Source organism: Micropterus salmoides, unplaced genomic scaffold (genome assembly GCF_014851395.1).
Source record: "Micropterus salmoides isolate LMB-PRFRI ecotype aquatic unplaced genomic scaffold, ASM1485139v1 Ms_hic_scaffold_5, whole genome shotgun sequence".
Lineage (NCBI taxonomy): Eukaryota > Metazoa > Chordata > Actinopteri > Centrarchiformes > Centrarchidae > Micropterus > Micropterus salmoides.
Genome location: NW_024044237.1, coordinates 36923843 through 36949214, shown reverse-complemented (window position 1 = coordinate 36949214; position 25372 = coordinate 36923843). Strand labels below are relative to the sequence as shown.

The 25372-nt window shown below is 43.2% G+C and overlaps 1 protein-coding gene across 2 annotated transcripts in view; it reads right to left on the bottom strand.

The window, feature by feature from the left end:
* mgat4b (alpha-1,3-mannosyl-glycoprotein 4-beta-N-acetylglucosaminyltransferase B) overlaps nt 1–25372 on the bottom strand; it is a 167103-nt gene that overhangs the window by 13608 nt on the left and 128123 nt on the right. For both annotated transcript variants that reach the window (XM_038700192.1, XM_038700193.1), the window contains exons 9-12: nt 11041–11171; nt 9130–9237; nt 2830–3023; nt 378–456 (exon numbers count right to left, since the gene is read on the bottom strand). In XM_038700192.1, coding sequence (XP_038556120.1) covers nt 378–456; nt 2830–3023; nt 9130–9237; nt 11041–11171 — 512 coding nt within the window. The remainder of the gene's footprint in view (nt 1–377; nt 457–2829; nt 3024–9129; nt 9238–11040; nt 11172–25372) is intronic.

Below are 25372 nucleotides of genomic sequence, written 5' to 3'. Positions count from 1 at the left end.
ATCCATCACACATCTGATCTCTTGTTAAAGATAAAGCTGATTTATTTTAAAGGATAATCTAGTTTTTTCTGACTTTTTCAGAAATTGTCTTTGTTGTGTCCATCGTTTCTATCAGTAATAGTAACACTGTACTCCCCAACAACAAAAAATAATGTACTGTTTGCCTTTGTTTTGTTTGTTTTCTCTTCAAAATTGTGTTTGTCTAACCTGCTGGTTTATTTCTGTCAGACTTGTTCCCAGATCTCAGCTTTTCACTGGTTGAGTACAACATTTTCATTAGTGACAGAAATGATGGACAGAACTACGAAAACAAGACCCAAGTTTTTGAGATAGATTACTGGTTTAGTCAAAGTACTGATCTGGATTTTAAGACTCACATCAAAGGGTAGAACCTCCACTGATGTGTTGAAAAGTTTGTCTCCTGGATGTTCGATGTTTCCACTTCGAAAGAAATACCTGAAAGGTAAAGAGAGACCAACGGTAACAGCAGTGGTAGTTACAGCAAAAAAAATATATATTCTGCTGGTTCCCTTGTATGGACTGAAACCTGAACCTGGGACCACAAACCCTAAAACCCTTGAGACCATGTCACTCCTTGTAGCCTCTAGTATTCTGTAACTCCCTGGTACTTACTGGTATCCCAGCTAGTACTGGTATCCCTCACACCGAGAGTAACCTCTCATACCCTCTCAGACTCACATAATCTCTGGTAGCCCAAGGGACCTGTAAGGCCCTGGTATCATGTGGTACCCCTGACACACTTTAACCTCTAGCATCCCCTTGGACTCTCTAATGCCTGCTATTTTCTGGTACCCCAGAGATTCTGTAAGTCCTAGTTCCCTCTAGTGCCCTGTATTGATCTGGCATCTTCTGTCCTCTCAGACCTCTTGGACTCAGTAAGCGCTCGTACCTTTTGCTGCCCCCATAGTTACATGGTCCTCAAAACCTTAGACCTGTATCTCCCTAGTGTAACTGTGTGAGCCCCAATTATCCTCCAGTACCCATAATGGCCTGGTACCTTTTGGTACCTTTTACCCCTAACACCATGTAACCCCTTGTTACCTTAGACTTTACACTTGTAATGCCCTGGTCCCCCTCACACCCTGCAATTCCTAGTACCCTCTAGTGCCCTATAGTGCTGTAGTGCTCTGACATCTGTTACCCTCACACCCTCTCAGACCCCGGAGACTAAGTACCCCCTCGTATCTTGTGCTGCCCCCATAGTGACATGGTAACGCCCTGGTACCCCTCACATGCAAGAACTCCTTGTAACCTTAGACCTGTATCTCCCTAGTGTGACATTGTGAACCCCAATTATCCTCCAGTACCCTTAATGACCTGGTACTTTTTGTAACCCATCACATCTTATTAGTACCCTCTAATACACCCAAGACCCTGTAACTCTCTGTACCTGCTTTTGCCCTGCCATGCCCTGGTTTTCTCTGGAACACCCTCTAAACTCAAGTAACCTCTAACAACCACTTGGACCCTGTAATGCCCTGGTGTCTTCTGGTCCCCCTTAGACCCTGTAATTCCTAGTACCCTCTAGAGCCCTGTAGTGCTCTGACATATTTGACCCTCATACCCTCTTAGACCCCTGAGACTCAGTACCCCCTCGTATCTTGTGCTGCCACCATAGTTACATGGTAATGCCCTGGTACCCGTCACACGCGACAACTCCCCGTAACATCAGACCGCTAATTTCCTAGTGTCTCTGTGTGACCCCCAATTATCCTCCAAGATGCATAATGCTCCGGTCTTTTTGTAATCCATCACATCTTAAGCTGCGTTTCGACCAAAGGAACTAAACCCCGGAACTAGGAACCTTTGGAGGAACTCACTGTTTTTCCACCGGAGGGACCAGGGTCTAAATGTAGTTCTGGGGGTTTCATTTTACCCCCCAAAAAGTCCCTGCTCGGGGGGTAGTACTTTCCAGGGGGGGTGGGGCTTGCCTTGCAGTAAAATTCTGAATAGGCGGGTTGAGGCTACTGGCTTTATCTGGAGAATGTTGGCTGTTTTTCTACGACTGCTCGTCTCTTTTCCACCTTTGTTTACAAACCAATAAATCACAATCAACAATAGCCACACAAGTCTCGCCGATGTCCGCCTGCGACCGTATGTTGGCATTAAATATATTGGAAATAGCAGCCAGCTTGCAGTGGTGTGTTTACGCTAAATAATGGGTCGTAAGTTGTTGTTTTAAGTTTTCATCAGTCAGGAGGTTTTTACACAGAGCCGAAGTCGGTCTAAGCTTGTTAAACATCCCGTTCCTCTGACGCTCAGGCAACACGGTCCTACAGCTGATCTGCAGCTCAGCTGGAAATGTTTTAATAACCTTCCAAACTGTTGCGATTTTATTTTTGTGTTGCTGATAATAACAGTTATTTTAAGAACTTGATGGTTTTATCCAGTTTGTTATCCACACGTCTCGCCGATGTCTGCCTGAGATCGTATGTCGGCATTAAATTCATAACTGGGAAATAGCAGCCAGCTGCTGCTGTGTTTACAATGAACAGCTGATGGAGTTACGCTAAATACTGGGTCCGAAGTTGTTGTTTAGAGTCTTCATCAGCCAGGAAGTCTCTACATGGAGCTGAAGTCGGTCTCCTCTCCGAAACAAGTGGAACAGCTGACTTGTTAGTACCCTCTAATCCACCCAGTACCTGCTTGTGCCCTGCAATGCCCTGGTTTTCTTTGGGACACCCTCTAATCTCAAGTAATCTCTGGTACCCCTTGGACCATGTAATGCCCCTGGTATAATCTGGTACCACTAACACTGTGTAACCCCTTGTAACCTTAGACCTTATACCCTGGAAGCATGGTACCAACCTCTCGATGCGGACAGGTGTGAAGAATCGTATTCGTATGAAGTCCCCCGCTACAGGGGTGAAGGCCCAGAAGAAGTCCTCCCCCAGGTAGGCTTTCTCCAAGGTGAAGTGCTGGTAGGTCTTCAGGCTGGTTGTCACCTCCGCCAGCGGGTTGGCGTGACCCTTATGGAGGGTCTGTTTCCCAAAGTCCTTATCCTGGAACACAGCATGGTGTTTGTTTGATTTAAAATGTTATTTATGCAGTTGGACTAGTGTTACTTTCATCAGATGAAACTAAGCAAAATATATTCGTCAACAACCTTTTTTTCCCTGACGGAAACGAGAACAAGACGAGACGGCGACAATGTCCTTAGACGCTGACTGTGACTATCTTAACATGCACTATAGTGGACGAAAACTGACAACACTAAAATGTAATTTGTAAAATAAAAGTATTAATAAAATCTCTCTTTCTTGTTGTCACTATAACGAGGAGACAAAATATTTTCTCCCTCTAAATTTTCACTTTGAACAGTTTGCTCATTCAGCAGTATTTTTTTCTTCCTGTTCTTTGAACGCTGGCCGCTCGGGGCGACGCCTGGTGCACGAGGAAAACGTTACTGTGGAGGATGTGAACTCTGGTGATGAACACAACATGCTCGGGACAAAGAGGTGCTTAGATATCAGCTCCCCTAAAAGCCTGATTTGTGATTTTTCTGGGGGGTCTCTCAAATATTGACAGCTGCTTTATTTCTCTATCATCATGCGGAGCGTCACACTTCATCCAGCCAGAGGGAACCATCACCTGACTGTCCGCAGCAGGCCGGTTGCTCGATCTCCTGGCCCTGGTCCGCCCCACTTCCTCTCCGGTACGGGTTGTGTCGGTATTACGACGACGCGCTGTGAACGGTTCGTGATCGTTCCCTCTGGCTGGATGAATATTTCCCATAATCCATGTAGGCCTAGTACTGCAGCTGGGGGCCCCACGCAACTTTCTAATTCTTCCCTCTCACAGAGAAAATAAAGTCACAAACACAGCCACAGCTGTTGTCTGAAGCGGAATTGTAGCAAACTGGCTACATATGATAATAATAATAATTATTATTATTGTTATAAGAAGACAAACATGCCTGATACTTTCACAGTCAGCCCCAGGCCTACATGCTTGCAGCTATTAATGATTCAGCAGTAAGAATCACAGTCGGTCCTCCTCCTCCTCGTCACGGGTAAAAAAAACGGAGCTCCCCGAAAGCTATGTAGAGTTCGCACACTGATGTGGTTATAAGATTTTTGGAAAAAACACTACGAACTTGAAGCAGCATATCAAGGCTAACCACCAAAAAAACTGCAGATCCATCTCACCCCGGACACAACCTGTTCCAGCTCCTCCCCTCTGGTAGGCGCTACAGAGCACTGTACGCCAAAACCAACAGACTCAGGAACAGTTTCTTCCCACAAGCCATCACTCTGATGGAAAGCTGATTTCTGACTCACAGTGTCAGGAACAACTCCTGTGCAGCCACCTACTTCAAGTTCATAACACCTGCACAAAATACAAACGTATTTATCCTTTGCACTGTGTACATGTATGCATGCATGTGCACCTGTATATCACATCCACCTCCAACATGTACATAATTAATGATAATAATTTTACTCCCGCATCCTTTGCACTCTGCTCACTGCACTATTTGTCAACATGTCTATATTGATTTTGTTTATAGTGTGTATATTTGTGTTCTCTATACTGTAGCCTGTGTCTGATTTTATTATTGTATTATTTTTGTATGAGTAAGCACATCGTGAGCGATGTACAAAGTCAAATTCCTCGTCTGTGTACACATACCTGGCAATAAAACTGATTCTGATATCAGAGTTATGTTCTGCTGTAAGTCTGTGTTGAGGTCCTCTGAAGAGTCAACAGGAATACTGCGATGACGCCACTGTGCAGTGACCAGAAAATGATATGAAGCGTCTGTGGCCTGCCAAGAGCCTTTGACACAGATTGGTATCACTGCCAGTCTCGCTCGCTGTCCTTGATGACTAATCCAGTTTCAGTTCAGAGCGGAGACACACAACAGATACTAGCAAGCAACAGAAGCATGAGATCACTCTTGGTGTTATTCTGATGCACTTAAAGAGATACGTCTTCATTTTGAGATGTTCAGAAAACAACAGCATCCACGAGTGATCAAACCTCCCAACCTGAAAGAGTATTTTTCCAGAGATTAATCCCAGTAAATGTCCTTGAATTGAACATTTGATTTAAATAAGTAGTTGTTTGCGTTTAGTTTGGTTTTGGAAATAATTTTGATTGCATTTATAAAGTGTTTTTTTAAAACTGTCCAAACCAGAAAAATCTAATTTACACTTTACGAGTTACAAAACAGGTAATTTTTATTGCAATTTAAGTGTTGGTGTGTGTGTCGGCTGGCTTAGTTAGGTTTGATAGGGGTTAATGTTAATGTCCTCATTTTCATTTCAGATAACTGTATAACATTTATTGAAGTTACAGCAGTTTCATTTTTGTTGGTTGTTTTCATTCATTAAATCCTTGCGCAAAGAAAATGCTCTACATGATGGTTACTCTCTTATTTGTTAATGCTACATCATCATAAACTTTGGCTTTATACAACAAGGCCCAAACGAAGAAGCGCCGAACGCAAAATAGGTTAGTAACCTGCGGTTAGCTCAGCACTGGCCATCTAACGTTAGCTTGCTTCAGCTACGACCTACGGGAGGTTAACTTTTCATTATGAAAAGATGAACGAGCGTTCGTTTACTCGCCAACCTTGTGGCGGTCGATTAACGGAATCATTTACGTCCCGCTGGCTGCCGTCACGTTAATTATTACCGTCGGCTGCAAACAGGTTACAGGTTTATTGTTGATGTAAAGTTACAGTTTAATTTGGTTATAACGTTACACTGGGTTTGAGAGTCTGGGGGACGTGTTGGCTTACAGTAGTTTATAAGCTGTGACTAGTAGCAGTGCACATTACATGGTTGTGCTCTGTAAGTTAAAAACAGGTTACAGGTTTATTGTTGATGTAAAGTTACAGTTTAATTTGGTTATAACGTTACACTGGGTTTGAGAGTCTGGGGGACGTGTTGGCTTACAGTAGTTTATAAGCTGTGACTAGTAGCAGTGCACATTACATGGTTGTGCTCTGTGAAAAGCAGGTTACAGTTACAGAATCCCTTATAGCTCTGCAGTTTTAGATGCAGCCTGCACTGAACGCAGCAGGTGATACAGCAATCTGTAATCTTTGGTTTGCTGCTAAGTAATATCATATTAGCAGAAAGTGGATCACAGCTCACAGATCTGTGGCTTTTGTTGCTAAAAACATCTGCTTTAATAAAAGACACAAACGCAGAGCGCGTGCTCTGGCACTGTTTTGAGTGTGTGAGGTGTTCAAACACGCAGGAGACGGGGAAACTGAGATCTGTGTGGGCACATGAGACCCTCAGAAAGGGGAGACACCGCCGGTAGCGCCACCAGCTGGCCACGCCCGAGGAGCTATTCTCCCAGCGTCAAGCCCGGCTCCACCTTACCTTTGTGTTCAATAAACTGTGTTAAAACCTTCTCTGAACCTTCCTGAACTTCTTGACTGCATCTGGGTTCTGAGGCAAGAAATCCCGGACACATGGACGTGGTATTGATCTTCTGATCTAACTCACTGCCAGAGTGTGAATTTGTATATTTCACCAAAATGTTGAATTCTTACTTAAAATCTTTGTTTTGTCACCAGAGATTTACTTTGTCAGGGACCCTTCTGAAAGGAGAACATCTCTCTTTGTTTGACTTGCTGACAGCTCATAGACAAACGCAGACAGGGGCCAGGCTTTAAAGATGACACAGCATTTCTTTATTTCAGGGGTTCCCCAACATTTTCAGCTCGATACCCGTGAGGGAAAGGGTTTGGAGTGAGGCAATAAACTCAGTGTGTCCGCTGGAGTTGGGAGTGGGGCAAGCGTATAAAGTAGGCAGTAATCAAATTTGCAGAGTGTAATGTGATCCTGACAGGACAGGATCCGGGAACTCAGACTAGGTCGGGAATCTAGTTGACTGGATCCGGCACCTCATTTTGTCACAAAATCTGCAGTTTTGATATTGAAAAGGAGGAGAGCTCTAAGGCTGTCCCCGATTAAGGATTTACATAGTGGGATCAGAATTGTCAAGTCCTGCCTGTAGTCGACTGATAGCCGAATCATGTGTGTTTTTGTGAGCGGCGATTGCGAGCGGGGGGGGAACACACGCTAGCTCTGCTTTAATCTTGAGAAGCTGCAGAGCTGCAGTCTCTATTCATTCAACTTACACTGTAAATTTCCAGCTACACTGAGGCCCACGCATGCTGACGCCCCGGGGTTACGGTTACAATTTTGGATTTATTCACGCACTTTAAAAACATTTACTCAAAGTTTTATTCTTTCTGCATGTTTATTTACAGCATTAAATGTTGAAATGTATATTGTAACAGGCTGTATATTAACTTATTGGGAGAAAACTGGTGGGTCTGTGTAAAATCAGACGCCGAGCACCCCCATATCGCCAAAATGGTGTAATCCTCGACTGTTAGATTGACCGTCAAGTCAGGCTCTGCCCATCAAAGCATCGAATCTTTGACTATTCGGGGTCAGGCCTAGAGAGATCAATAGCAAGATAGACCACCTCACTGAGTGCGCTTTCACACCTGCCTCAGTTAGTCCGGTTGAATCGTACTAGAGTTCGTTCTCCCCCCCGGTGCGGTTCGTTCGGGCGGGTGTGAACGTTGCAGTGCGCAACAAAAGCGGACCAAACAAGCTTACCAAGAACTCCTTGAAGAGGCGGTCTCGGTACGCTTTCAAATGAACTCTGGTGCGGTTCACTTGTGGTGTGAAAGCAAACGAACCAACCTCAGGATTTTATGATAGCAGAGATGTGATCTGAGCTTTATCTCCAAAGTTAAACCACTAATAAATCCATCTGCTGCTGCGTTCAGCGATCTGATAATTGATCTGTATAAGCCGCACTGTGTTTATGAAAATCTATTGATAACGTATACTTGTCAGCACGGGTATTTTCCCTGATTAAGCCTCCCTGCTCGTTTGCCTGTGTATATATTGTATTATATTGTTGTGTGACGTCCTTGAGTGTTCTGCGTAGCTTTGTTTCCAGTTTATTGGTCCGGATTACCTTTCTTTTGGATTCGGACTTTGCCTTGAGCTCTACGGAAGCCTGTGCAGTTAAGTTTCTTTAAAATAAATATTTCTGTTGAACTGAATCCTGCTGCCTGCACTCGGCCCTTCCCATGACAGCATCTAGCAACTACCACAGGGAGCATTTCAGAATAAGAGCGTTTTGCGTGCCGGATTTTGCTAACATGTTTAGATATTGTTGATGTGGTCATTATTGGTTGCTTTCTGAGCTTCTACTATGATTAAGTAGCTGCGTAGTTTCACTGTTTCTTTTTTGTCTGATTTACTATCGGAAGTCGGTACCGGGTATTTTATTTTGAAAACTGACGGGATTCTATGCCGTTTGACTTCCTGCCCCGTTCATCTGCTCTGTGCTTCTTGGACGCTTCTGGTGTGATCACAAACATTTAGTAGAGTGGCTGCGATCAGCTCCGGCAGCAGCGACGCAGACGGACTCAGTGGACTTTCAGAGCGAGTCTGTGGTCATGAAAACTTGGTTTAAATGACTTTGTAGCAGGTGGGCCCTGATATGAAGCTCCGCCCCCCTCTGTGATGAGAGTCTAGCTCCGCCCCACCACATTCTAGAAGTTTATTTTCAACAACCACAACCTTTCTCTAACCTCAGCCACCCTGTCATCGAAGGATTGCTCACCAACATCAGCAGGTGAATAAAAACGATGAATTAGTTTTTACTCACATTAATATTTCTGTGAGCGTAGTGTTTGTCCTTTTTTATATTCCATGCATCGAGTACGACAGCACCTACATGTGTTTGCACATGTGAATGAAATGAATTTATTTTTCAAAATCTCTTTTCAAGGCTGCACTAACTCTCCCGTGGGCCTCAGCCGCTCCCAGGCCTGCTGTTCGTCAGGTAGTTAATGATAATTTATTTAATACCCAGCATGTGAGCAGGACATAGCCTGAAGACTGAAACAAAAAGGTTCTCTTTATTTTTAACTCATTCATCCATGTTGGACCAAACAAAAGCATCAACATATTGCGTGTAATGTTCAAGTGAGCTGATGTGCCTTTAAATTAAATATGAAAAGTGACTAATCCATATAAATATCATTTTAATCTGCTGCTGGCTGACCTTCACTGTCATCGCCCTGTTGAATATTAAAGAGCCACACTCATGCGTTACCTTGAGTTTCTGTATTTTCCCAGCCAGAGAGGAGTGGGTGCCGACATGCTGGAAGAGAGACGGTTTAAAGCGGATCCTCAGGTTGGCTTTCTGCCTGTCACAGTGTTTCTGACGGAGAAACAAACGGGTACAATTACAAATTCTTTCCTTTTAAAATACCTCCCTTCAACAGCGTCTGAAGAAACCATGAAGTAACCAACACAAAAAAACCCCATCCCAGCAGAACACGTTAAAGGGTCATTTCTGTATCTTTAACCACATTTAGGAAACAGGTTAAAAGATCCTGAAATTGCCCTTTAAATGTATGTTAGACAGCTTTACTGTCACGGTCTTAGGGTTTCTGGTGTTTTGGGAGTTTGATGTTGTCGCTTTCCTGTCCTTGTGTTTCCAGGTTGATTGTTGGCACCTGCCCTAATGTGTTTCACCTGTTTCGGCCTTAACCTCCTGCCATTCCTGTAAAAGTCATGCAGAACGCCTCTTCAGGGCAGATCCAGAGTAAACTGAATGCAGTTCTTGAACCATCTGGAGTATCTGCCTGGTTTTGGGCTTCTCTGAAAGAAACGCTCTGTAGTGTTTAACCCAAAAGTCAGAATGACTGGACGAGCTACTGGAAGTGATTAATATCAGTTTGAACAAACTAAAACTAATATACTTTTTGTTTCTGCTTGAAAATGCCTGCAGACAGCAGCAGAAAGCCTTACCTAGTCCAAGTTTAAACTTCATACCAGTACCGTGAAACACGACTCTTTTCCACAGGTTTTTCAGCGTGTCTCAGCGTGTTTTTTCTAAAACAGCCCCGCCCCTTGGCGGCAGGCGGCTGCTGCTGCGTCGCTCCGTATCAGCCGGCAGCTCGACGCAGACGTGTTTCTGCTGGTAGATCATGAACTTCCTCCTTAAAGCTGGATGTCGTTATTTGCAGAATCTTATTGGCTACAGAAAGTGCCAGTCATCGGCACAGCTGGTTGCAATTAGCTCGGCCTGCCCGGGAAATAACAGGGGCCGGCCCTTCCTCACAGCGCGGGCTCTCATTGGCTGCTGGAGGCTGTGAAAGGAACATGTGAGCTCCTGTTGGGTCGGATCAGCTGTCGGTCGAAAGGTCAGAGTTCAGCGGCTATCGTAGCTGTTTACATTCAAATCCGAGTTATTCTGGTTATAATGACGTACGACATGCCGACAAACATGAGGCGATGCGGCAGCCGTCCCTGGGGATTTACTGATGGAACAATGTGTTTTGGACTAAATGTGGGCGGCCCGCTGGAACGTTAAGAGGTTCTCAATTCAGATTGTTTTTCCTCAGATCTGATTTTTTTTTTTTGACAGTTGACGTAATATTTTAAATGTGGCCCATATCAGACTCCAGTGTGTCTGTCCGCATGTGCAGAAGAATCACAGGACGTCACGCAGCAGCAGCTGTCGTGCAGAAGTAAATAAGGAGCAACAGAGGTTAGCTCCAGTTAGCTCCTACTTGCTAACCCTCCCAATTTTATGGGAGTCTCTCTCTCTCTCTCTCTCTCTCTGAAGATAGCGAGGTAGAGGAGGAAGAGAGCCATACACGTTACTCTACACGATCCGATCTGTATCGGATTTGGACCACATATGGAAGTGGCCCAATTCCGAACTGGAAAAGATCAGATTCCATGTGACCTGTTCACGCTGTCATAAAAAGATCAGATCTGAACGCAGCCTTTGTCTAGTTGTTTCTGCAGTGTCTCCCCAGCGTTTTAGTGTCTGGTGCTTTTCTCCGGTGAACACGATAAATACCACTCAGCTTCTAGAGGAACACAGGATCCATTAATCAGACGGCTGGTGGTCCGTATCTTCACTCTTGTCTCTTTTCTTGAACAAGGCACTGATCCACAGATTTGAGCAGGTGTGAGGGGGGAATGTAAGAATTTAAGAGGAGCTACTCACCGCATCCTTCTCTGGATTGCACACCTTGACCCACATGATGTGGTCCAGCAGCCAGTCGATGGGTTTGTCTTTGTAGAACATCAGCATGAACTCCACGATGAGCGACAGGTCCAGAGACTTAAACATCTTACCTGTCAGAGAAGAAGAGAGTTCAGTTCAGTCAGTTTCCCCCGGTCAGGTGGATCTACCTCAAATTACACACAAAAGCAACTCAGCCCAAATCCTGTGAGCGTCGCTGCTGCACCCAGAAACTTCTAAACTTATCAACCTCTCAAAGTAATTTTCTTTGTCAGAATAACGTTAATAGATGCAATGATGGATTTGAGCATATGCACAAGGAGAGTTTAGGTTCACCTCAAGAAAAAACCGTTACTATTACATGCCTTTAATCAGAATATCATATCTGAACAGCAATTCAGCTAATCGGTCATCTGTGAGGTTTTGTGCTGAAACTGACAACAACTATGAGCTCATCAATCAATGAAAATTGATTTACTCAAAGTTACTTTTAACTCAAATCAAACCTCTGACTCCGCAGGGGTCGAGGGTCAGCGACTAGAACGTGAATTATTTACGAAAGCAGCCTAATGAACAACTACCAACTGTCGTGGAAATTGTCTCTTGCAGGTGAGGGATTAAGCAAAGAATTGTGTAACAACCAGCCGTTGTCTTTGAAGGATTTATTAACAAAAGAGAATAAACAGAGAAGTCACTGGGGACGCTGGGGTCCACTTTTAGAAATGGCTGATTTTGTCCCCATCACTATTTTGAAGCATACTTTGTTAAAAAACGTTCTGAAATGCAGCTTGCCGTTAAATAACAAATGAAATGCCTTCAGAAAGGTTTCTTTGAACATTAAGAAAACAGGCAGTGCAATTAAAGAGATAGAAGAAAAAAATGTGCGTCGTCCAAAAAAAGGAACTTGATTCTAAAATGACCCAAAAACGTGCAGCAGCAGTAACTTTAACAACCTCTTGACAAAGTTTCTTTTTGGCCAAGTTTTCCGTTGTCTCCCTGTGAACATGACCAAGAGGAGGGGAGACTAAATCCTGCCTCAGCAGGATGATACTGCAGGAGAAACAGATCTGAAAGCAGCGCAGAATGACTGAGAGCTGTTAAATTACACCTGCCACCTGTCTTTCCTTATGAATAAATAACATTTCCACCATAAATTGGTGCAGAAACTTTCACCAGAATGCAGGAAATGAGGTGTTTAATGATAAAATGTCCCCCCCGCTCATATATCTCAGCATTGAGTATATATATTCACTGATTAGATCTTTTCGTCTCGTTCTTGTGAACCTAATAGTGTGTATCGTGGTTTCTCTTCACAGCCCTAATCTGAGCGCCTATGTCCCCGCCACTTTTCAACACAAAGTGACGCCCTCAGTGGCAGCTCATATTGATTAGCAGGACATCGATATGTTGACTGAAAATAAGATATACCGATCGGTTTGTGTGCAAGCGTCTGATCGGCCCCCTCAGACACGAAGCCACTGAGCTGGGACTGTGATTCCAACTCTCAGGGATCTAAAGTGAGCATAATTTGTCCTCACTTACTCAAAGGTTTGGTGTGAGGGTTATGACTAGGGTAAAGGGCTGAGGAATGTACCTCAGATCAATAGTTCAGAGGTTGCAGCAACCAGAAAACACCGTGGAATTAAATTCTGCTAACTTTCAGTGTAATGCTTTCATTTCATGCAAATCAGTCTGGCGGCTCGCTTTCTATTTTGTGTCTCTCAGTAAATCTGAACAAATAGATCAAGATCTATACAGATAATAATACTGTCTTTGTTTAATCTTCTGCATCAGTTCAGATCTTTGTTTTACTGCCTTACGTATGTTTGTACGCTCTTGTGGATCTTGTTGCTGTAAAAAAACATTTTCCCATGAGCCTTAGCTGCTGTTACACATATTCAGTTTACAATAACAACAAATGTCAAGATCAAAAGCTGCAGACGCTTGAAAAAACATAAGTAAGTAAACTTTACAGCAAAATCAACATTGACAGAATGACGATAAAATGACAAGCCGAGCCACACGAAGAAGTGAGCTAATAAATGACAGTACATCATAATAATTATCAAAGAATGAGATGTCTTCCAACGCAACACTTGCTCTGCAGGAAGCCTCCAGACGCCTGAACTATCTTCAGCTCTCCGTCCGGCTCTTTCTGTTCGGACTCAGAGTCGGGTTGAGCCGAGGAAACGTTCTCTGGGAATTAAAGGTCAAATGGACAGAGCGTCTCGCTGGACCCAAACAATGACGGGGCCGAATTGAAAGGCCACCAGAGAGCCGAGCCCTGCTCCTGCCCCGTCTGGTCCGCCCTGATCCGTTTGGACATTCCAGCCTCTGAAGGGCCGGATGTGCGACGACAAAACAGAATAAAAAAAAATAACCCCGCAGACGTAAACGAGGCCGGACTGAAGCTAAACTTAGCAAAATGCAAAACTCAAATCTGAGCAGTTGAATTACAGAGCGGCCCGCAGCGCTGCAGCTCTCTCCTCCGTCTGACTTAATTCAGTGAGTCAGCTTCACCCTGATGAATTTATTACAGCAGCCGCTGCTCGCAGGCGACTCGGGGTCGGAGAGGATTCGTAAGGTCAGGAACGAGGACCGGGGGGGCCGGGAGGAGGAGAAAAGACGACGGACTAAAGAAGCACAACGAGACGAGACTCCTGCTGAGCTCCACCTCTCTTTAAATCACCCCCTCTCTCTCTCTGTTTCTGTACCTCTCTCTATCATCTCTCCATCAAATCCAATTTCAAACGAGCCCGGCTGGCAGAGCGAGAGGCTTTGAGATAAAGACAACAACTGGATATTGTAACGGTGGGGGGGGGGGGGGTGTTGTGCAGTTCAGATTGATTGAGAAAACTGACAAACACAATATTAGAAAGATAGAGTGAGTATTGAGCTGCAGCTCGGTATTGATTGGATGAGAGGAGTCGTAGGATAATGACTGAACTCACATCTTCAGTGGGCTGCAGGAAGAGCTTTAAAGTCCATTTATTCATAAAGCACATTTTAAAACAGCCACTATTGTACAAAGTAATGCAATTAAAACAACAACAAAACAGCAATCAGATAAAAAAAGAAGAAACATCCAGCAATAATAAAACAACTGGAACAGATAAGCATGAATAACCCGAGACTGACTCCAACGCCAAATTATAAAAACACGTTTTAAGACGAGACTTGAAAGATGATCGGCTGAATGTGGGAACTTTATTCCAAAGTCTACCCACAACCGAAAAGGCACGATATCCTTTTGTTTTCAGTGGAGCTGCTGGAAGAGCTGAAAGAAGCTGGAAGAGTAATCCTGCATCACAGTACACAACGCAGTCTGCTCAGCTGCCTGAATGAGCCTTTCGTGGAAGCTCCTTTTATCCCCAATCATGACACTCACCTGTTTCCAGGTAACCTGTTCACCTGGACGTTCCAAACAGCTGTTTTTTGTTGCCGCTGTCCCAGCTTTATGGAACGTGTTGCAGGCATCAAATTCAAAGTGAGTGAAAAACAATAACGTTTATCAGTTTGAACATTAAATATCTTTGTGGTGTATTAAATTGAATATATGTTGAAAAGGATTTGCAAATGAATGTATTCTGGTTTTATTTATGTTTTACGTCCCAACTTCATTGGAACTGGGGTTGTTCTTCGGTCTTATTCTCATTAAGTTGGAGGAAGTTTTCGGTGGATATTATCATGGGCAAAGATGGATTTCAAGGATTTAGCAGTACAGGGTTATTCCTCTATTTTTAAATGGCTAGTAGCTTCAGAAATAGTTGAATCTGTGCAGCAGACGGCTTCACCCAGCAGCTGAACTCTCTGTCGAGTCCTGCCCTCCGCTCTGACCGGCTAACCTTAACCAACACTTACCTACAGAGCAGTAGTGAAAAGTAACGCTTACACCAGGTGTCTGACAGCGTCCTGGAAAGGATCCCTACGAGGGACTCTAACAGGAAACCGAAGTCTCGCTTGAGGACAGTTCTCGCTCTGGAATCTCGTGAGAGGCGAGTTGTTGCAGGAAGATGTTACGGCAGAAGATTTCTTACCTTTAATCTTTTATGCATGATCTTTTACTATGATTGTTATGTCTTAGAGACATAAACTTTCCTTCTCCTATACTCCTTATGTTAGTCCGTCCACATTGTTTTCCTCTCTTGTTGTTCCTCTCCTTGAATGTTCCTTCAAGGCCTGGAGAGGATCTCTGTTTCCCAAAACACAGAAACCTGCACTGTGTAAATGATGATGTGTCCCTTTGCTCGGGGCCAGACGCCCGAAGGTCTCTGGACCAGCTGTACATGTGTTCTAGTACTTCTCTGTTTATTCTCTTTTGTTAATAAATTCTTCAAAGACAACGGCTGGTTGTTACTCAATTCTTTGCTTAATCCCTCACCTGCAAGAGACAATTTCCACGACAGAAGACGCTGGTGGAAACAGGGAGAGCAGTTTGTGTTTGTGGAGGAGCTGCTAGCAAGGCTTTATTTCCTAATGTTTCTCCAACACAACAAACTCCTCTCTCCAGCTGTGACTCACGTTTCCACCGGCGTCTTCCTGCAGCAGCTCGCCCCGAAGGAATACGCTGCCGGCTGAAGCATCTACTGCACAGATTCAAAACTAACTAACAGAAATTACTCTTTAAAGCTGAAGATATGAGTTTGGTCATTATCCTACAATTCCTCCCAATCAATGCTGACTTTAAATATTGTGTTTGTTTGTTGTTTTCTCAGTGACTCTGAATTGTCTCCCCCCCGTTACAATATCTATTTGTTGTCTTTATCGCAAAGCCTCTCGCTCTGCCTGCCGAACAAAATACCGAAATGACCCTTACAGATGATTTAGTGTGAAAACACGAGGTGAACTCTCAGAGCTGTTGGTCTTTTTAAACGTTCTCTTTGTGTGTCTGCAGCTCTGACTTCATCAGAAGGAAACAGGAGAGCTGGAACAGGAAACAGGAGAGGAACCCGTTCAGAGGAGACAGACAAGATGTCTGGCGCCTCATGAGAGAGACTGTGAGTGTGCTCTCGTATTTCTGTCTGTGAGAGGACATTTTGTCTGGTCCTCACTTCTTCAAAGGGCCGAGTTTGAATGTCCAAAGGATGCGACTGCGTCTCTTTTTTAGTTTGTCGATGTGAGACTGTCCTCTGGGGAAGACTACATGTATCTGGAGTGAGCGGCATGGGGAAGGAGGGCTGGTCCCCCTCCAGTGGTGCAAAGTACATTTCCTTACATTTGTACTTAAAGGGTATTTTCTGTATTTTTAAACCTGGGCCCTGTTTCCATATATGTTGGTGTTGAAATGACTAGTAGGTCGAATGTTCGGCCACTGAAATAAATCAGCCTGAAATAGCAAAAAAAAGCACTTTCGGTGTTCGGTCTAATAAGACAATTATGAACAGTCCCGTTGACGTGTCGGCAGCGTGGAAGCATTTTAAAGAGTCTGAGCTGTTTGCAGACGCTGTTCTGCTGAACTGTCTCCAGCACATCCGCTCCATCTGTGGCTGACTTCGTCGGTGAGAAGGAGATTAAACTAGCCGCACCTACATTTGGAGTGCACACGTATTCCAGCCTTTACGGTAAGTGAAGCGGCCCAGAGCGAGCTGACAGGCAGGTTAGAGACTTTATCCTGTCAGTTTGTCTCTTTAGTATGAAGAGAGGCTGTGAAGTCTTCATGTTACAACATTATTTATCAAACCGGGTCGGACTGGATGGATTTAGCGCGAGGAGGAAACACATGTGACAACGTCTGGTTTTCAAAATTTCAAAGGCGAAAATTGGTTGAAAGTTTTCAAAATTGGCAAATTTTTTCATTATATTTGGTTTCAGTCCCGGACAAGAATTTTGTTTTCGGTGCATCCCTACTAGTAGGTAGAAACAGTTTTGAGTCTGTGCAGTAAAAGCTTCAGCTGAACCGGCTGCAGCGGCTGTAACGTATTCTATCTGGGCGAGAGACTTGAGTATTTCCATTTAACAACCCTCACTACTTCTGCTCCGCTACATCTCGAATGTTTACATGACAATGTAAAAACCTAACTACCCAACAGAACATATAAAATCTACTAGTCAGTTAGTCGGTCAGCTGATTGCCCTCAGCCATCTTTATGATTCAAGTCTATTTTAGCCTGAAATTCACTTGGGAATGTTCATAAATTTTAATTTTGCGTTTTTCATTTCAACAGCAAAACTAGTTTTTCATATTTGTTTCCGCTCTTCTCTGAAGCAGCAGAAGGAATCCCGCCTTTTATATTGCACACATTTATAATACAGATGCAGAATAAAGATGAGACAGGGAACCAGTGAGACGGGACAAAGTACTTGTTCCTGCATCCATCAGAGGTGAAGTAAAAACATGTTTTCAAGCTGCGGTAAACCTGCAAACTTACAGGAAAACAATCAAAAACCCAGTTTGAACTGCAGCCTCAAAACAGTGCAGCTACATGATGCATGATGACAGACATGAGCGGTTAGTTCTGGTTCTGGTTCAGGTTCTGGTTCAGGTGTGTAATCTCTGTTTCGGCCTTTAGCGACATCATCAGGAACACTGAGCAGGTCAAAGATCACGGCAGCAAGAACACGTGTCACCTTAAATTATATTTTGCCTCCCGTGCTTTGCGACAGAAACACCGTCATCGGAAAAGAACGATGTGGAGTAGATTTGGAGTAAAGAGCAGAGCGGACCACGAGGCCATCCGCCGAGTCAGATCAGACTGGGCCCGGCATCGCCCTGAGGAGAGGAAAGAGAGGCGGGACATAGGAGCCATGTTGGCCCGGCTTTGGCTCACGGATGGTCCTAAAGGTCCGGTTTCCCACTAATCACACCCATATGTAAATAAAATGAAGAGATCATTTTAATGTTACCATATTCGTGTGTAGCTTGAGGGACTACAAACTTTCAATCGATTGTACAACCTTGTGTTGTATAATAATAAACTACCGTGATTCTAAATTATACTACCGTAAAACTTCAGTTAACAGGAACGCATTCGGACTAATAAACGCATAACTTCTCTCATCCTGCAGCCTGCTGTTTTCCTTACGCTGCTACCTTCAGTGTGTTTAATATTATTTGATCATTTTTCTACAAGTAATATTCATACTGTTTTAAATAGATAAACTGTTTCTCTTTTTTGCAAAAGGTTTTTAAAGGCCTGTCCCAAATGTAGCCCGGGTCAATTCACTGATTTTATTACTGTTGTATTGTATTATATACTATATGATGTCCATATATATTATATTATTTGGTTGAGACAGTACTGCAGTATTAGGGGAACACTGGTCGTGCGTACTGTGCGTACTGTTTACCTTGTAATATTAAAGTTTCATAGTTCTTGAATAGTTTTTATTATTTCTTTTTTACTTTACCCTATCTATCTGTACATTTCTGTCTTTGTGCTGCTGCAACACCTGCATCTGATCTGTGGATCAATCAAGGATCCTCTTCTCTCTCAAACTTCAGAAGCAAAATGGGATTAAAACCTCTCAGGTCTCCTGTTGCTGCTTTATGAATCATATTAAGAGGCTGATGACAGTTTTCTGGTGCTTTAAATGTATTTTATGAGGCGTGTGTTTTGTCCAGATTTCATCATCACTGTTTCTTTTCAGTGTGAAGCATTTTTTTAATTCAAACCACAACATGAAAGTTAAGTATTATCACAGTTATTATCTACATTATTATTTTATTGTCACATTGACTTGATGTCGGAGCCTCTTTAAAAAGAACAAAGACTGTGGGATGAAGGGGCGAACCGACCCACACGCCTCCATTAACTTCACTGTCACAATACCCACAATGCAACGGTTTCATCAGCCTCATACAGCGGGGGAATCACAAAACAGAAATAGGGATTTATTTTCCAGCTGTAAAATGTTTTCTGCTCTGCACGTGTGATTCTTTAATAATCAAATTCTCCAGTTAAGCCAATAAATAAAAATCAGATTGGATTCCTCTGCGATGAGCGAGTGTGCGTCCCTGAGGGTTTCAGCAGCCGGCAGAATATAACACACATAATGACATAATTGATTGTTTTCTCCACTGCAGTTAGTCAAATCAATAATTCACACTTAAAATGTTTAATTTCTTTTGATGGAGGAAGCGACGCCTCGAGCAGAGAGGGAGCCGGTGTTCAGACTGAACATGATCTGTTAGCTCAGACTGCTTTCTCTGGACTCAATACTAATGTTTTACCTCATTACTGCTAAACAATTAACGGCTAATGTTTTATAATAAGACGGAAGCTGCTTATTGGAGGAATTTCCCCCAAATAGTTCTTGTGTTTTATGGCTGTTCCAGAAGGCGCCAACGTCTTAGTGTCTCTTATATCGACATTTAAACTGGCCTGTGTTTGATAGAAAAGTGTTATTTTTCCAGACGTCTAGGCTGCATGTTTGTCGATGTTTTAACAGCATCTTTATCTTTGTCTTTATTTTTTCAGGAGGTTGAAATAATGGTACTAAATAATGATGTCTGTCCGTCGCTCTGTACGGCTTACGTCAGAGTAAGAACATGAATCAGCTGGTTAATTTGCCCGATCTTTGCAAGTCATCAGACCGTGCTGGAAACATAAATAACAGTGGGCTGAAATTGACCTTTTAGTTCCTTGAAAAGTAGATCCTGGGACTAAAAGTCCTGGGTGCTTTTGGTGGAAACCATCTGTAGGTTTCCAAAGCACGCAGAAACACAAGGTTAAAACACATCATCATGTCCGCTTAAACGTTAAAATAATTTATTTTCTCAGAAAGAAAAGTCTTCAAAGAAAGAAAAGCATCAACGTGGAAATCAAAACAAACAGGATTACGTCCAGTCACATCTGGTTCCAAAAAACCAAGATGATGATGGCCAAAATGCCAAACTCGACGCTTCAAAGCGGTCGTGGCGGGTGACGCTACGCCCGTCGTCTATGAATAGCAGCTGCAGACACCGGAGGCAGAACAGATGCAGTTGAGTGATTTATTAAACCACAGCTGAGGCAAAAACTTACAGCGATGAGAGAAGGCTGGCAGAGATCAAAAACAGGAAAGCAGTCCAGCACAAGCAAACAAATCTACAATCAAAAGACCAGAACCAGGCAACGTTCAAGGGGACACGGAAAATCCAGAAAACACGACACTAACGTAAGAAGAACAGCTTGAACGTGAGTCAAAAGACATCGACGCATGACACTTGACAAAGAGAATAGACAGACTTAAATACACAAGAGGTGGAGATAGCGAGGGGACAGGTGAAACTAATCAGGGCGTGGCAAAACAGGAAATACAGGTGAACGAGCGAACACAAAGACACGAGAGGAGGCTTTATAAATTCATCTCTCATTAAAGCTTCTTTGATGAACCTCAGCTTTCTTGGCGGGAAGGCTCTTGTAGTAACGCGCCTATTAGAAGGGGTTTCAACTCTCTTCATAGTCTTCCAGTTTGCCTTCATCGCTGGAAAGCAGTTTTCCCGAACATTAATAAAACAGTCTGGACAGAATCAGATTAAGATTTTACACAGATTTTATCCTTGCAATGAATTTATTCACAAGTTTCGACCCGATGTCTCCCCTTTATGTTCTTTTTGTAAATTATTTCTTTTATTTTATGATTGTACTTTTTCATGTTGGTCACAAATCTCTTTATTAATATGGGGAACTCATAATATGGTTTTATTTTTTAATTGGTTATGTCTTCTGGGTAAACATTAAACTCAAACATTACAAGTTTCTTCCAAACACAATTTTATTTTTAACCTTAAAAAAATATATTTTTCTATTGGCATCTTTAAAAAATAAGTGAGCATTAAAGACATCCAATATTTGGGAAAATATTATATACAGAATTTTACTTCTGTTCTATTCATTCATTCATTTATGTGTTTATTTTGTTGTAGTTTTTTTCATTTCCTTTTCTGTCTATATACACACCCTTTATCAAAATAAAACAGTTTGATTCAAAGTCCTGCCCCAATGACTTTCACCTCTCTCTCGTGTATTTATTATATGTGTATGTAGTCCGTGTGCTTCCTTTGTCATTCTGTCACTTGTTGTCTTTGGTGTTTTCTGTGTTTTTGACCTTTTGCCTGATTTTTTCTGACTTCCTATGGATTATTTGCCTGCTCTTTTTATATATTTGTTTGCCTGATTTTGGCCCCTCTGGGGCCCCGATCGATTCTTTGTTAAGGCTGTGAAAGTATAAGACAGTTCCTTTATCTCCTGGAGTTTGAGGGATTTTGCTGTTGGAGCTGAATTGGTGTCGTTTTAAAGAAGCGCTGGTTTGTTGTTCAGCTGCTGACTGACTCTGCAGGGACAACGAGATGCGTTTCATTCTTCTGCCCTCGGCCTCGGTAACGACGGGCTGAGCACTCAGGGACCTATTAGAGGGAAGTGGAGCTGCAAAGCCTCATGGGAAGAAAATGATGCTGGGTAATTTTGATGTGCGTGGCTGTGTGTGTGTGTGTGTGAGGGGGGGGGGGCTTGTTTTCCTATATTTGTGGAGTCCAGTAACAAAACAGCTCAGCTATTTTTATTTTTAATTGCCATGTTTCACTATTTTAGTCAAACAGTTTATTTAGTTTTAGTCATTTTATTTTTGTTTGTTTTATTAAAAGTTTTAATCCAGTCTTCATGCACCAACATCGACGGCTCTGTCGTCACCCCCTCCACCCACGTCAGCAACCTTGGAATCATCTTTAACCCTCTCCTTCTTGCCCTACGTCAACCAGGTCACAAAAACTACCTTCTTCCACCTCAAGAACATCGTCCACCTGCGGCCTTCCTTCTCCTTTACTGCTGCAGAAACACTCATCTACGCCCTCGTGCAGACTCGACTACCGCGACAGCATCCTCCGCGCTTCACCTCACAAAATCCTCAATAAGCGTCAATAAGCTGACGTCCAGAACTCCGCTTGCTATCCAACTCAACTCATCAGCTACAAAGCCTTAGACAAACTGGCCCCGCCCTACCTCTCCGACCTCCTCCCCCACCACACCTCCACTCGTCGCCTCCGGTAATATTATAACAATATTCTATGTAAACAGTTAAAACCTGACATATTAGACCTCCGGTGTTTGTGATTTATATTCTGTATCCCTACGTTAACTTTCAGGGGACGCCTCTCTATAAACCCACCGTTATCTCTTCCCTTTTGTTCTACTTCAGAGAAGAGGCAAACAGAGAAGAGGTATTCTGCGATTACGTTCCCCACGTCATTTAACTTGGGCAGGGGCTGAAGTTGTAACGGCACAACTGAGCGGAGGATTTTGTGTTTTACGTCTGTTGTCAGAGAGAGAGAGAGAGAACAGATGTCCTGGTCTGAGCCTTCACTGCACCACGCTGGAAACTCCCGTTACAGACGCAACAACATTAAAACCATGGTTTGAATTACGGGGGGGGGGATTGGGGGGGTCTGAGCCCCCTACTGAAGGCTTGGACCCCCCCAAAGGAGGCAAAAACAAGGGGGGTGTCTTTCATACCTGTCATTATAAATATTAAAATGTATTTCCCATATTCATGCCTTATATTCAAGGATCATGAAATACGATTTCTGACACCCCTAAAACGGACCGTACCATTTCCTAACACTGGCGTTAGACGAACGTCTTGTCCGTCTGCGTCAGTCGCGGCGGCAGCTGCTCCAGTCAGAGCATCACGCGCTGGTGGAGACGCTGCAGGTTAATGTCAGCAGTTAGCTAACTAGCTTCTTTAACACGCTAAACTTTGGTAATCAGCATTTATTTGACTTTTTTGGCCAACACGGGTGCTCAGGCGTCAGCAGTGAAACTGAGGATTAGTTATTGTAGATTCGCATTTTTACAATCAATATAAAGTTTATTTAGTTTGAAGTATTTTGTGAGTCTTTCTACAACAAGCACGATATTTGTTTTCACTCTGGAATTCAGGATTTTACCTGCCCAGGTAAATCTTAAAGTCCAGGTTTGTTTTTTCTATAGCGCCAATTCATAACAAAAGGCTTCTCATTGCACTTTTTAAATAGAGCAGGTCTAGACCGTACTCTGTTAATATTTTATATAACAGTGCATGACAACCGCTTTACTGAACGCAGATTACGTTTCATTCGCAGCCAACGTGAGCAGGAGGAAAGGAGATATTTGCTAAAACAAAGTTGAAACTTAAAACTTGAAATGACAAGAGTTAGGAATTAGAGATGACACTGCAGACTGGATTTTATGATAGAGTCTGTGGTTCTGGTTCAGCATTGTGTGGGTCTGATGGTCTGCTGTTGTGGGTCTGACTTCATGACAGTTTCACTGTAGAATAGTGACCTCTGAATGCAAAAGTTGTCGTGTGATGAATCTGATTTTTCATCATCTACAGACTGCACACATTAGTTAAATAAGCAAGGATATTGTGAGCTTTGAAAGATTCTAGTTTGCTGAGGCCCGCTCCTGCGCTGTACTGGGTTTTCTTTTTGACCTGAAAAATAAGTTGAGTATAACTCACACCCTGATTAAAACCATCAGGACAAAGTGCTGGACCTGGGGTGCCAGGCCCTTTTTCGCTCTGGAACGCCCTCCCTCGCCACATCCGACAGGTTGACTCCATGCAACCTTTAAACAGGCCCTCAAAACCTTTTCAAGACTGCTTTCCCCGGTTAACTTCCTTCCCCTCTCTCCCCTTCTTTTCTTTTTTTAACCAATTACTTTCATCTTTCCCCCGCAAAGCGTCTTTGAGTATGTACAAAAGCAAGTCTTAAGCCTTTATGAGTCTTAACAGTTATCATGGTGATGTCCTCAAATGTCTTGTTTTTTCTGACCAACAGACTAAAAGCCAAAATATATTAATAATATCAATAGTTTACTGTCACAGAAAGCATCTTTTTTCCTTCGGCGAGCAATCGACTCATCGTTTCAGCTCCATTCGGCACATTTTCCAGACTTGTGCATGTGAATCCAGGATGTCGATTAAGTGTTTACTTTCAAGCATACGTGACAGCAGCGGATATCTTGTATTTGGGAAGGTCCCTCTCAGGGGGTTCAGTATTGAGTATCTGATATCAGCCGTTTCCGTTCACAGATATCTAAAGCCCAACGACCTTTCTGATTTCTATCTTTCGAACCGGCGGTCCGGCCTCCATCTGTCCCAACTGGAAACAGTTCTGAGGAAAAATCAGATCAGCTTGTGGTTCCAGCAGAGTAACGTCTGCGTTCCACATGCCAGCGTCGGCTGATTGGATCCGGGAGGACAGACGTCATTGATTAGCCTTGACAGAATAATTAGAAAGGAGATCAGACGGAGGTCGGCGCTTCAGTTAATCTGCTGGTTTGATTAAACCGTCAGATGGAGGTCTGCACAGCTGGAAGACCTCCTCACCTCACTGCTTCACGGAAACTTTTCAACATCGCAGTTCGTTCTTGACCTTTCTGATCTGAAAGGTCAACCTATTCACTTTTCAGCAGTGGTGGAAGAAGTATTTAGAGCTTTTCCTTCAGTAGAAATACTCAAGTAAAAGTTCTGCATTCAAAATATTACTTTAGTAAAAGTATGTATGTACCATCAGCAAAATGTACCAGAGTAAAAGTACTAATAGTGCAGTAGAATCAGAGGGGTCTTGTAAAGTGTAAAGTGTTATCTTTATCATATAGCCGAAGTGACGCCTCCCTGCGCGTTTTAGATCTCACATTAGTTTCATTCAGCGCTTCCTTCGCACTTCATAAAACTCTTAGCGCCACATTTCAACACATTCTAACGTATATCAAACCTGCGTGGTGACACTAACTGTTTCAATAATTCACTACCACATTGGAGCACATAAGCCCCGCCCCCTGCAAACATGACCCCGCCCTTGCTGTTACAGAGCTGAGTAGCTCGCATTGAACTGTATTAATTCTGCATATATTGCACCAAACAGTACACTCAATGTCCTTGGGTCTGCAGCAACACACTTGCCGTCACGCGTGAGATTGATTGGATAATATCAAAATACAGACAGACAGAGATACCGGCCTTATTTAAAGAGACAGGTTCTATATTACTTTACTACTGCAACTGATGCTTCGTTTAATCCATGTAACTATATACAGCGTACAACGTGATGACACTGTGGACCAGTGAAGAAGACGTGATTTGAGAAGGGTGAGTCCGTGTGTTTGGGTTAGAACGTACATTTCTTAACCGATTACTCGATGAATGGATGGAATAATCTGTAGAATACTGGATTTTTAAAACAATCGACAGCTGCGACCCTACTCTGCTCCGTCCACAGAGAAGTTGCCACCTTCAGTTCTGCTTCTTTGACCAAATTACGACAAAGATGTCGACCAACTGGCGGCAAAACCCAATCTCCAGGAAACAAGTAGGACCGAGACTTCCCAGCCGTGATCTGACTGAGAGGAATCTT